The 14,044-nt window shown below is 34.9% G+C and overlaps 1 protein-coding gene across 1 annotated transcript; it reads right to left on the bottom strand.

Moving 5' to 3' along the window:
- Positions 1-5,620: 5,620 nt before the first annotated feature.
- LOC149181402 (protein BPS1, chloroplastic-like) lies at positions 5,621-7,187 on the bottom strand. The gene has a single exon (XM_089416605.1). The coding sequence runs from the start codon at positions 6,986-6,988 to the stop codon at positions 5,894-5,896; it is 1,095 nt and encodes a 364-aa protein (XP_089272731.1). The 5' UTR covers positions 6,989-7,187; the 3' UTR covers positions 5,621-5,893.
- Between the last annotated feature and the right edge of the window lie 6,857 nt (positions 7,188-14,044).

The raw sequence follows: 14,044 nt of genomic DNA, 5'->3' as shown, positions 1-14,044 counted from the left end.
TTCATGCTGAAAGGGGACTTAGGCAAGGATGCCCCCTGTCCCCGCTACTGTTTCTCCTCATCATGGAGGGCCTCAGCAGATTTATTCATGAAGAACACAGACAAGGGAGACTTAAAGGCATCAAAATCACTGATTCAATATTCTTGACTCATTTGTTCTTTGTGGATGATGTACTTATCTTTCTCAATGGCAGTTATGAATGAATCCAAATCTACCTTATCTGCTTACGGGTGCAGTCAAAATGAATTACAATTCGCCCTCAGAAGATTCGCTTTTGTTATCTACCCCTTTGAAGATGGATTGAGGTATCTGGGGTATTGTCTAAAACCATTTGGTTATAAAATTGCATATTGGATTTGGCTCATCTCAAAGGTGGAAAAGCGTCTGAATATATGGTATCACAAGTACCTTTCCAGAGCAGGTAGATTGATATTGATCAAAGCGGTTCTAGAAGCAACACCTGTATATTGGGTGACCTTAGCATGGATCCCCAGGGGCATCCTGGGTAGGTTGCAGAAACTTTGTTGTCGGTTCCTGTGGAAGGAGAATCAAATAGGGAAAATTTTTGCTTGGACAAGATGGGAGACCCTGGCGCTACCTAAACGTTGGGGGGGATGGGGGATCAAGAGATTGGACACTTTCTCCAAAGCTCTAGCAGCCAAACTGGGATGGTAGCTCCTCAATAATGATAGTCTCTGGTCGAAGGTGGTCATATCGAAATACATCTCCCCCTAAAACCCTCTAGATTTGATTCGACATGGTCATCAATCTAATGGGAATATATCCATCATCTGGAAAGCAGTTACTAAAGCCATGGACCTGATAAGAAATGGGTTGACCTAGAGAATTCGCTTGGGATCCCTAGTGCGCATAGGAGAAGACCCTTGGGTGGGCTGCGGAAATGCACACATGCTCCCTGAGGACATGAGATTGCTCTTAGCAGAACAAGGGATAACCCATCTCAGTCACATTGCTGACAATGAGCATTCCACACTGGCTCAGCAGGCTTGGAAATCGGGAGAACACCGTTGTTGACTGCGTATCCAAAGAAGCAACAATCAGAGACGATGACACTTGGCTGATTTGCGAGGAACTGGATGGTGTTGTTTATCAGCATTATCACAGGTTATTCGTAGACCCTGAAGCTCTCTAAAGCAGCACCGAAAAGAACAATTTTCCTTTGTTTTTGATGATCTTTTTGACTTATTGTAAATAGTTATCAGAACTTATCATTCCCCCTCTGTGAATGGGTCAGATAGTAAATTATTTTTTGATATTTTTCACTCACTCCCTACGTGGAGTAATGCACAGTTTCTCTATTTTTGGACAGGCACAACCTATCAAAGCAATGAGTATGCATATACAAAATGTAATTTTCACTTATAATGGGAATTACGACCTTTTCTATGAAAAAAAACAAAAAAAAACAAAAAAAGCATGGCGTTGCCATGCAACATTTTAAAAAATATTAATAACAAAAAATAATTCAATGCTCTCACACACACATGTACTCACATAGACGTAATATACATGTAACATTTTAAAAACTATTAATAACAAAAATAATTCAATATATATAAGCATTGGGCGGCTTTATTAGCAATATTTTCATAGGTTCTAGGCCCAAATCCTCTAAGTTTATTCATGGGCACATGTCGGGGTGGTTCACCTAAGCTTTGATTAATGTTCAAATTAAACAACATAATTTTATATCAACTTTATATAGAGAAAAATACAGTAATTAAAATTAAAAAAATAAATTATACTATCACTTTCCATTGTGAGAGAGAAACAGTTCAATGTATATACACACACAGACATAGAGAGACATGTAACATTTCAAAAAACATTAATCACAAAAATAATTCAATATATATAGCCCTAGGTAGCTCCTCTAGTTATACTTCTCAATATGAGGTGACATGTATTAACATTCTACTATGGAGAATTAGAATTATAAATAAATTATTTCAATGTCAACTATGTATATATTATATAAAACTAATGAAAATAAAAGATTCCTTATAGTTAAAACAGTTTATTAGTTTTTTACTCAAAACCAACATAGATCCATTTTAACTCTAGATCTACCAAGAGTCGAGAGAAATCAAATTTCTTGATGTGCAAACATTTTCTGAAATTTTGTACTAAAAAGGAAGATTGCATCTTGAGAGATTTTATCCCACAAGGCACTTGGTAGATCCGAAGTTAAGATAAATCTATGTTGGTTATTATTAATGATAAAAATAATTGTGTGGATAAGCATGTCTATTTTGAAATAAGGCTTCCAAAATTTTAATTTAATTATCATTAATTATTAGGTGAATGGTAGGGAGTTAACCTCCACAAAATATTTAGAATATTCATAATAGTATACATAAATCAAAGGTTGAGATTTATCTCCAAAGTAGTTATTCTCTTTTTTCCCTTTTAGTTGAATTGATTAATTGAAAAAATGTCATATGAATAAGTGTTGTTTGAAGTAAGTCATGGTTTAAGTTTTTTGGGCTTGTGGTATTAATAAGTAATGGTATTGGTCCATGATACTATAACAAAACCTATGGTAAAGTGGCTGTAAAAATCCATGGTTAATAATCTTATTTTTATTTTTATTTTTTTAAATGTACATATGTTTAACTTATATATTAATTCTTTTATAATTAAATATAATAATTTGCAAATTAAAGTTATAATTTAATTAGTTTTTTTTTTTTTTTTTTTTTTTAATTTTAGCAATGTGAGATGTATCATGAAGGAAGTATTTTGATGTTTATTGTGAAATGATGTCTATCCATAATAAAAACATGTAACAAGATTCTTAACCACTTTATCATGTAGATTCTAGACTTGGTTACAATACAATGTGTTAATACCATGGTTTATCACTACCACATGTCCAAAAACCGTAACTCATTTCATATGATACTTGTTTATATGATATTTTTTAATTAATCAATTTAATTAAAAGGGTATAACTACCTTGGAAATAAATCTCGATCTTTGATTTGTGAATATTACTAAGAATATTCCAAAATATTTGATGGAGGTTAAATCCCTACTCTCCACCTAATAATTATTGATTGGCAAGGATTTAACTTCTATAGAAACTTTTTAGAATATTCTTAGTAGAAGTTACAAATCAAAGGTTGAAATTTATTGCAAAAGTAGTTATGCTCTTTCTGCCCTTCTAATCAATTGATTAATAAATAAAATTGTCATATGGAGAAGTGTCATATGAAATGAGATATGGTTTTTGGGCAAGTGGTATTGATTAGCCATGATATTGTAACAAAGCCTATTTATAGATGAAGAATCTTCAAGGTAAAGTGGGGTGAATTTCCATGATCAAGAATCTTGTTACATGGTTTTTTAAATGTATATATATTTAACTTATATATTATTTTTTATAATTAATCATGAATTAAGAATTATAATGCTTATTATGAATTAATGTTTATTGGTGTTTATCATTTAATTTATATACATACATTAATAAGTAATTTAAGATAAATAATATTTATAAGAAAATCAATATCTCTTCTAGTCTAGTCTAAGTCCATTAAAACTATATATTTTTTTAATAACACATTAAAAAAAACAGACTACGGAAAATAGTAAAATTCAGCAAAGTAACTCTATGCAAACCTTATTATACAATCGTAAAGTTAAGGTCTATAGCTTGCCTACTCTAAACGTAAGGTACATAGGACGAGCTCCTCCTACTTATTCCTAAAGTTGAGGCACAGAATGACCGTTTACACCGTTTTTCACTAAAATAACTCCATGGAAACCTTACATACTCCTAACGTTGAGGTAGATAGAGGTCTGCCCCTCTTCTTTTTCCTTAAGTTGAGGTTGATAGAGGCCTGTCCCTCTTCTTTTTCCTTAAGTTGAGGTTGATAGAGGCCTGTCCCTCTTCTTTATCCTGAAGTTAAGGTAGATAGAGACCAGGTCCTCTCTAAAAAGAACTCTATACCAACGTTTAAGCCATAGTTCCTCTTACATATTCCCAAAGTTAAGGTACATAGAGACCGGTTCCTCTTTATGCAAACCTTAGATAGTCCTAAGGTACATAGAGATCCATTCCTATTACATGATTCTGAAGTCAAGGCACATTGTCCTAAGGTACATAGAGACCCATTCCTCTTACATAATTCTGAAGTCAAGGCACATTCAGTCCGGTTCCTCTTTCCTATTATTTATTGGACCAGAATGCCAGATACAACACACTACCCAGCTTTCCTTAATTTGGGTTATAAATAGCTTATAAATGAGTCAAACCTGCTTTTATTCCAGAAAAGCAATCTTCTTATAAAAAAAATCTACAACTACTCAGTTGAAGAAAAGTCTAAATCTCCATAGTACACAGCAGGATTCATGGACCCTTATCTCTAAATTGAATAATTTAGAGAGGTGAACTTCGCCTTCTAAAATTTCTTCAGATGCGATCAAGTCCATACTTTGACCAGACTTGGGCCTTGCTTGCTGTAAAAGCTTTAAAATTTTCAAAGTTTTGAGTGGAATTGAACTTGACTGCAGATTTTAAAAATATTTTTGAATCTGAGGTACAAAATTGAAATTTGACTTCCTATCTATTATATTAACAATATTCGCAAAATCCACGATGAAAATAGGAATGACCAAATTTCCATCTCGCTACGTTTACATTTTCTTCCGTATCTACCACGTTTACATTTTCTTCTGCATCTGCCACTGGCTTACTGTACCCAAACCCGAAGGCTAAGACATAAATTATGACGGCTTACTGTGAAGAATCCTCCATTAATGAAGAAACTTTACAAAAGTTTGGTTGTTGTTTCAGGTTTTCATGGTAGCTTTCCGTATACAGTCAACGCACATCTTGTTATAAAATATTTTATGGTAAGAAATCAACTTTTGAGAAGTCCAATACCCTGCGGACAATTTTGACTTTAATATGACTTTAGTAATTTGTCTGTTCAACTTTTTGAAACGAGGGTTTAAATTAGTAATTTGTCCGTTCAACATTTTGAAACGAAGGTTTGAGTTAGTAATTTGTCTGTTCAACTTTTTGAAACGATGAAACAAACCCTAGAATGTAAGTTCCTTCATAGCCAACAAAAGGAAGTTATTTTCTTTGTGGAAGCTCTTTATCATAAGTTTTCTACATAATTTTAATAGAATTTGTAAGTATCTTAAAAAAATTTGACCAAAATTTATTATACTATAATTTTTTTTATACATGGAAAAAAAACTATCATAATTCAGTTGTTAAATTAGCAGTCAGATAATTATATTTAGTGGGTTATCAGCTAATGTGGATTGACTTATTATCATTATTCAAAAAAAACTATATCCCTGAAATAACCAACTAATAATTTGTAAAAGAGCAAGCCATTACTCTACCATCTAAATTTTGAGCAATTAATTTATATATTTCATACACAAACATTTTTAAAACATACTCCAACCCAACCCAATTATAGTGTATAGTGTAACCTCTCTGCAAAAAAGATTGATATTTTAAGTTTTTTTAAATAATAGAGTTAATATTTAATCTTTTTAAATTTCATAACTACAGTCAAACATCTTGCGTGCAAGGAGAGGTTTACTCAATACTTGTAGCACCTACAACATGTCCATGGCATGCGATTCGCGAGCCAACCCCTGGTTGGGCAATAAAGAGTTTTACACAAATTTGAATTAAAACCATTTTATTACAAAAATATAACGTATTCTGGTGAAAAAGGATGCATCTAAGGTTCTGGCGCAGTGGAATTTCTCCGCTAAATACAACTTCAGGTCGAGAATCTGGAAGATCAAAACTGTGCAGGGGGATTTACATACTTTTAGTTACAGGTCCTCAAAAAGATCAGAGCCGGTTCAATTCCAGCTGATTTGACTTTTCAAATTGCTAGGAATAACTGATGCTATCCAAGAGAGCCATCCTATTGCCGATCAGCAATCTGAACAATTTGTCCACCTGCTTCTCAAAGGGACCGATGCCTGCTTCCATATCTGCGACACATTTCTTCAAGGACTCAACGGATTGCTTCAATTCCAGTGCCTCGTTAGCCAGATCCGAACTAGGCGATTTGCGAGTTGTCCATTTGTTCACCACATCGTGCAAATGCCGGACTGCCGTGTCCACGCTGTCAAGCTCGTGTAATGGAGCCCGGGCGCCTTTGCTTCTTCTCCTATCGATTTCTTCCTTCACTTTATGATGCAGGCCGTGAAGCGCAGACGCCGATGAAGAATGGCCCATATGAGGAGCAGCTGGAAGGCATCGTTTTGATTTGAAGGACAGAGCGGCAACGAGGACACCGCAAACGAATACAGTCGTGGCAGTTGATCCATATAATATTTCCAGGAACTGTGCCTTGCTTGAATTCCCACTCGTTGGAGTCGCCAGAAGCTTCTCGCCTATTTGCCTCAGCATCGAGCTGCACTTGTCCAGTCTAGAGCGCTTTTGGCAAGAAGCATGCAGACTCTGCGCCTCTCTCTTGACCATGAATTCCTTACAATTACCGAGCGCCGTCCCGGCCCTGAAAAGATGCCTGGCGCAGATCGGATTATCAGAGAAACCCTCCAACCCACGAACGATCATCTGCAACAATGCCTGGTATTCTTTAACATCACTTATTGTCTGTCTCAGCGCATTGCAAACGTCCAGAAGCTTGACGGTGGCGTCTAATTGCTCGTCTACCCATTTGCGATTTTCGCGCAAAATCGCCTGCTGGATGTGAGGAAATAGCTCCTCCGCCCGAGAATGGACGTCAAGGCAGAGTTCCAGAGCTTGCCCGAGCCACTCCGCGCTGAGATACGACGCGCCGCTTTCCTGTAGCCGACGAAGCTCGGAATTGAGCCAGCTCTGGAAGGCGTCCACTAGAGGATGCGTGTAAGTCGTCGGATATATTGTCGACGACAAGCTTCGACTGTGGAACGACAGAGGCGGCAGGGCATGGAACGCTGCCCCGAGAGACGAAAATACAGAGGAAGACCCCATCATAATTCTTCTTCACTGTTCGTTTCTTCTGCAATTCTGTTGCAATTCTGTGGACAATGGCGTCGCCGGGCGGATTAAGTAGTTGTAGCGGCTGGTCAAGCCGGCGGTGTTGATCGATGAAGATAAGGAAAGTACGGACAGACCTAATCATTAATGACATTTGACATGTCGCTATCGCTCTGTAGTATAATTGCTTCGCCGGGATTGGAACTCGTGGCCTGAGCACAGATATGGCCCGGGGTCGCTTCAGATCTTTTCAAATCTCACACCCGCTCGTCCTTTTCACTGCTTGGTCCAGCCGGCGACAGCTCATCCTGCCAAACTGGCAAGTTGGCAACTGGCATTTCATATGCGTCGGCCACAAAATCCTCCACACAAAAACTAAAATAAAATCCAAATCCCTTTAACCTCAGCAGCTCCTAGTCTCCTTTATAATAAAATAAATACACCTTTAAAAATGAATTTTAAATATCAATGACATAACTTATGTGCCGGTGTCCCCTTGCGTGTTGGGCACTCCAAGACTAATGGACTAAACAAATTCTTTTTCCCAGAATCTTTGGACAATTATCAAACAAATTATACTTTAATAACGCATTGCCCTCCCAGCTTCTCAAGGGGAGACCTAGGCGTAATTGTATTAGAATAAATTAAGTATCCCCAAATTCGTCTTTTCCCGTTGCCACATAAAAGCAGCCGACACAACCTTTTCATGTATATCTACAGCAAACAACTCCAAGATCTGAAATATCGTATTTATATTGTGGATTGATAGAGTATCCAGAATTAGGAAGAGGCCACGGTGACATTAAATACATCATAAATTTGGCATCTATATCATCCCTCCTCTATTCAGTGGATTCCAATTCTAATGCCAACTGCTATTATTTCAGACACACTGTGTCAAACACTGTTATTATATGCGACACTCTGTCAAATATGCAGGTTATCCTCTTACACTTGAGTAAGGTGAATTCTTAAATAATATTTTATTGATTGAAGAACGAAATTTTATAGAGTAATTCAAGAATAAAAGTGTAGACATTTTGCCGTATCAATTTCAACATACAACCCGTCAACGTCAAAGTTGAACATATTCACATAATGTTTGAAAACTGTCAAATTAATCAACATGTAAATTTGTGTACGAATTCCAAAAATGTTCCGTCGCCTGTCACTTTCCTGTGGACCACTCGACGAATTGTTTTATTTTTCAATTCTACTGCTGTTGCTTTTGTGTTGGGGACAAATAATTCTAAATAATTCTCATTCATAAATGCATAAAATTCGAAAGGTGTACAATTGCGGCATCAAAATTTGAAAGGTGTACAATTTCGGCTAGAATTTTTATTAGAATTGGTTAAAAAAATAATTAGAAAAATTAAAATGATAGAATATTTGAATTATTTTTTTAATAGTGGAAATGGATTTAATATTATCAATTATTTTTCGGAACTTAAAATTTTGAAATTTGATAACAATAACATAAATTTTTGAAATTTAATAACTATAATTTAAATTTTCAAAAAATTACTAAATTTTATCATAATCTTATCAAAATTTCCATTATTTACTTACCTAACTACCCGAATTTGAAATAGACCAGTTAAGTTGGAATGTTATATCAAATTTATTGAAGATAAAACTTCGCATTCTAAAGTACGTATTTGACAAGTAAATTGCGTTGTGACGGTTCAATTTACCCGTCAATGCAAACAATTGTGACGTGTTGATATGGTCAAGTCACTAGTTGCTTAAACATGATTAGCTTACGGATTATAATATAATACAGCATTATTTATATGCTTACGGCATTAATTAAGTAGGAAAGAAAATCTCTTATTAATTTCATCACGTGTCTATTTGTAAGGTCAACTTGTGAACACATGATTAAACATCGTTGGCACAGTGATAATAATATATTATTTATTGATTCGATATTTGGTCATTTCGATTTTGACAAATCAAATCGTTTCGTGTTGAGTAAGTTATTATTTATTTATTTTCTTAAGTGGGACGATAGATTATTTTTAAAATTTATTATTTAAAAAATAATAATAGTAATAAATAAATTGTTTTGTTTGTCTTTTATTAAAACGATGATAATAATTAGTGTTATTTGTAAACCTTAATTAATTGTCATTTAAAATTATTTGTTTAGTGGTTGATAAAGGGTAGAGTTCTAATCTTGTTGATGTTGAGGAATTTTTTTTGAGAACTATATAATATAGTTGAGGTGTCTATTTCAACCATATTATATAGTTTTCCAAAAGAATCTCTCAATATCAATATAATGATGAGTGTCAAAACATACATGTTAAAAGTTTTAATCTTGTCGTGTTATGTAGTTTTCAATTTTTAGCTTGTAAGGAAGACAAGTTCTTAATCAATCAAAATAGTTCTAGGTCTTATTATAAGACCAAAAGGTGGTTTCAACCTATCTCCATTGACTTACTACATGCTATTACAAACTCTACTCATGGAGGTACTAGGTATATATGTCAAAATTCTATAGGACCACTATATCAACTCAAACACGATACTATAGACTTGCTTACAAACACAATGTATGACTCACATTAAAATATGATCTTGAGTCTATTTCACAACAAACGCAAAATTTTACGTTAACTATCCACCAACATTTGACTTCCAATGTTGTAATCTTCATTAGTGCCACAAGACTTCCACATGCACTATCACTAGTTGTTCTTTTCTACTACATTGAGGATCACATATATGTTTGTACTTGGGCTTTCTTCACCGTGGGCTTCCTTACTAAACTTTCTTTTTCTTCCTTTTTTGTACCTACAGACACTTGAACTTCCTGCTTCTTTCTAGAAACAACATCATCATTAATGTCCCTATAGAAATAAAACCATGTACCTAATCTTTTTCACCTACACAGTTTATCAATCATGTTAGGCTCTCTCTCAATCATAATTTAGTCCCAAACTTTCCACATTTTCCACTTAATCAAAGACACGATGCTCTAATTACACATCAAGCTTAGACATGAGTCCAATTTCCATCCTTGTACTCCCAAACTTTCCACATTTTCCACTTAATCAAAGACACGATGCTCCAATTACACATCAGGCTTAGACACAAGTCCACTTCCATCCTCGTACCTATCCAAGTAGTTGATTCCACAACTTGAAATCACATCCAACCTATACATAAGAAGGATAGACACTACATGATTACATGTGTTATCATACTAATTTATGTAGGCCTAACTCAATAGGACTTGTAAAACACTTGGAGAAATTAACATGCCTATGGCTAAGTTTTACATCTTAGACCAAAAAATTTTAGGGTGTTAGGTACAATTGATCATGCACCCCTCATTTTCCAAAACAATTGCAACACTTCTGAGGTACAACAACTTATTGGCATTGAAGTGTTGGCATTGATGCCAACATGCATTCAACATTATTTGCCTTATCATTGATGTCAACCCACTGATGGTGGCCCTCATGGTTTTTGGTGCGAATGAAGATATATTGTAGATGAGTTATCATTGATTTAATACATAGGTCTTGACTTGTTGCAGAGAGATGTTGATCCATGCATAAGTGTTTGGCCAATTAGGCCTTCATGGTCCTGACTTAATGAACAAGTGTTTGGCAAGCTAGTCCCTTATGATGATGTTCTTGATGATGCAAAGGAGTTGGAGGAGGCTTTACAAGGTCTGTAGAAGTTGCAGGAGGTTTGACAGGGCTTAGAGATACTTGCAAGTGAGGTCTTAAGTAGAAAAGGGACTAAAGACAAGGTAATGCAAGTAGAAGGAAAACCTACGTTATGATGCAAGTGATTAATCTTCTGAGTGCACTTCCCTAAAGGAGGACCTGTGTTACTACCTCTGAGTGGAGTTTTCTAGATTCTATGCAGTCTCTAGTCAATTCCAGGGGTAGTAACCAAGGTATTTGCTCTTGGTTTTGATTCGATGGTTCAACTGACTAAATCTCCACTTGGAATAAATAATTTGGTGGCTAATTTAAGGTGTGAATGCATTGATCCTTTAAGTGGAGATAATGGGCCAAATAGTTTAAATAGATGAACCAATGGATCAATGAGATGTTAAACAATCTGGATATTATGCCAAACAGATACTTGTGGAAGAGTTTAGTGTGACAGATTTTAGTGACTGATGATAGTGAACATGAAGCCTTGCAGATAACAAAGTTTGATGAGATGAAGGAAGAGCACATTATGCTCATGCTATGCACAGAGTCAAAGTTTGTGATGCAGAGGCAGAGTTTGATCTGACAGATTGTTTCAAAGTTTATGACAGAGTATGGTGTTGTTGTAGCAAAGATCAATCAGTATGAATGGAGCGAATGGATTAGATTTTAATGGCTGAGAGACAGAGCATAGTGTAGCTGATTGGTTATGTGATTCATATATTTGTGTTTGCAGGGGCATACTCTTCATTTATATGGTTGTAGTATATATGTCTTGTATGGATGCCATGTTTTTACATGGCTGAGTTGTTGTGTTCATAATAGTTATGCTACTGTTGGAGTTGTGAGTGTGTATGCAAGAGTTTTTTGCATGGTATTTTTATTCATATATATGTTGTTGATTGTGTTTATGAGCAGGTTGAGTTGTTGAGCATAGATTCATTGTGAGTATAGTTTTAAAATTGATGAAAAGAGGCTCACATTTATTGTATGTAGAGTATATGGGCCATAGTTTGAAAATAGATGAAATGAGTTCCATGAGGGTCTGAAGGTTGGGGCCTTCAATGTTGCAAGTAGAGGCTTGCAAGTGAGTGGTGGATTGCTAAGGGAGTAGTGGCTTCCTTATAGTAAAGGTTGGATAACTTTCTCAGGGAGTAGATGCTTCCTTCCAATGGTGCCTGGAAAAATAGTGAAGGTTGTGGCCTTCAACAAGTGATGCCCTACATGGTTTATGGGAGTGGTGGCTTTCGAGTGAGTGATGGATCACATTGTTTTGCGAACAGAGGCTTGCACAATGGTGGTGGACAATGATTCAAATGTAAAATAAGATTTGAGATTAATGGAAAGACAATGACGAAGACTATCTACCAATAGTGGTTTATACCCTTTGGGTTTCCATCTTATATCTTGTGTCTCATGCGTTGATGATTTGTGTGGTTGTGCTTTGATGATTACATGTTGCTTATTACTCCTGCATGCTATTCATATGATTTATATTCCTATATGTTGATCTGCAAATGCAAATTGTGTTATTGATAGAATCATGTATATTCAATAATTAGTTTAAAGGGGCAAAAATTTTTAATAATTGGTATTCATTACACTACTAATTCACCCACCCCTCAGTATTTTTCAAGGTTTATAACACGTGGTATTAGAGTAGGGGATATTGGTTGCAGTGTAATCACTAGAGAGTAGATCTGGGAAAATTTGGTAAAATTTTTGAAAAAAAAGTTCAAAATGAATCCTCCAAGAGTTTCTATCCTAACTACCACCAAATTTAAGGTATGGTCTGAAAAGGAGAAATCTCAATTATTGTCTTGAGGATCTAAATTTTGGAGATTAGTTTCTAAAGGGTGTGGCGAGGATCCATTCTTACCTGAAGTAATGTTGTAGGATGCTAAGGCGAGATGCAATATTTATGATCATCTCCATAATGTAGACCTTGAAAAAATAAGTGATTTAAAATCTGCCAAGGAGATGTGGGTATAATGGAGATCTTGTTTGGTGGTGATAGTAGCACCAGCAATAGAGAATTAGAGAAGATCAACAAAAGGAAAAGAAAGAGGAAGGGCGCAAAGAAGGAATATATTCAACCTAAACGAATAAGTCCCCTTAGTGAAAATGGTGCAACAAGTCATTGTGAAAAATAAGAAATTGAAGCTTTAGCCAAACCAGTTGTGCAACAAGGAAATAGATCTTGAGGTAAAAATATGGATGACTTATTTTTGAGTTATGATTTTGACGGATATTAATGATTTTCATAGGGAATAAGAGAATGATTACATGCTCCTTAAGGAGGAATATGAATTTGCAATGGTAGTAATTGAGAAATTATCTATTCAAGTGAGTACATTATCAGTTGCATGTAGGGATCATGAGAAGCTTTTGTAGATCTTTGACGAAAAGGAGAATGGACTTAGAGAGGATATTCATAGCTTAAATATTTAGTTGCAGGAGTCCAAACGAATAGAGGATGTGTTGACGAGTCCTCGTCAACACATGGAGAAAGAAGGTCAAATTTTCTTCTATTTTCTTTGGGAATGTGTGAAAATGTCATACTTCCAAAAACTCTTAAATGTCTAACTTCTGGTTTAAAACCATAAAAAAGCTTCAAAAAGTATTTTATACTCAAAAAAATTGGTAGGACTTATGTTTTTGAGATATACAACATTGTTAATAGATTTAATCCAAAAACCATTAGAAATATATTTACCTTTTATCATGCTTCAAACACATTCAACCAATGTTCTATTCATTCTCTTAGCTACTCCATTTTGCTAAGGTTTATATGGCATTGTATACTATTATAGAATTCCATTGTTTTTGCAATACTTGATAAAGGCTCCTGATATGTACTCTCCCCCTTGATTTAATTTGAGAATTTTGATGTACCTTCATGTTTATTTTTCAACCATATTATTAAATTCTTTAAAATACTCAAAGACATCACTTTTTCTTCTGATAAAATATACCCAATATATCTAGTGTTATCATCAATAAAGATAAGAAAATAATATGCTCCCAAGAGACCTTGCTTACATATGACCACATATATCAATATGTACTAGCTCAAGAATTTCACATTTTCTTCTCTCTTTGTGTATAGGAAATTCTCCCCTTTGTCATTTACCTAGTGCATATCCTTCATATTCAATTATTCACACTTAAGATTTGGAAGGCCTTTACCATTTTATTCATTTGCAATAAGATAAGATGATTAATCAATATTTATTTATTTAAGAATGAAATTTTATAAACACTACACAATACAAAGTTGTGATTCATAACTCTCTTTCAATAATAAAAGACATTTTGACCATATCAATTTCAACATACAACCCGTCAACCTCAAAGCTGAACATATTCACTT

Source organism: Pinus tabuliformis, chromosome 3_2 (genome assembly GCF_031772625.1).
Source record: "Pinus tabuliformis cultivar Carrire ecotype Pingquan chromosome 3_2, CPIR1, whole genome shotgun sequence".
Classification (NCBI taxonomy): Eukaryota; Viridiplantae; Streptophyta; class Pinopsida; order Pinales; family Pinaceae; genus Pinus; species Pinus tabuliformis.
The sequence above is the reverse complement of the archived record's forward strand: the minus strand, read 5'-3'. Positions and strand labels throughout refer to the sequence as shown.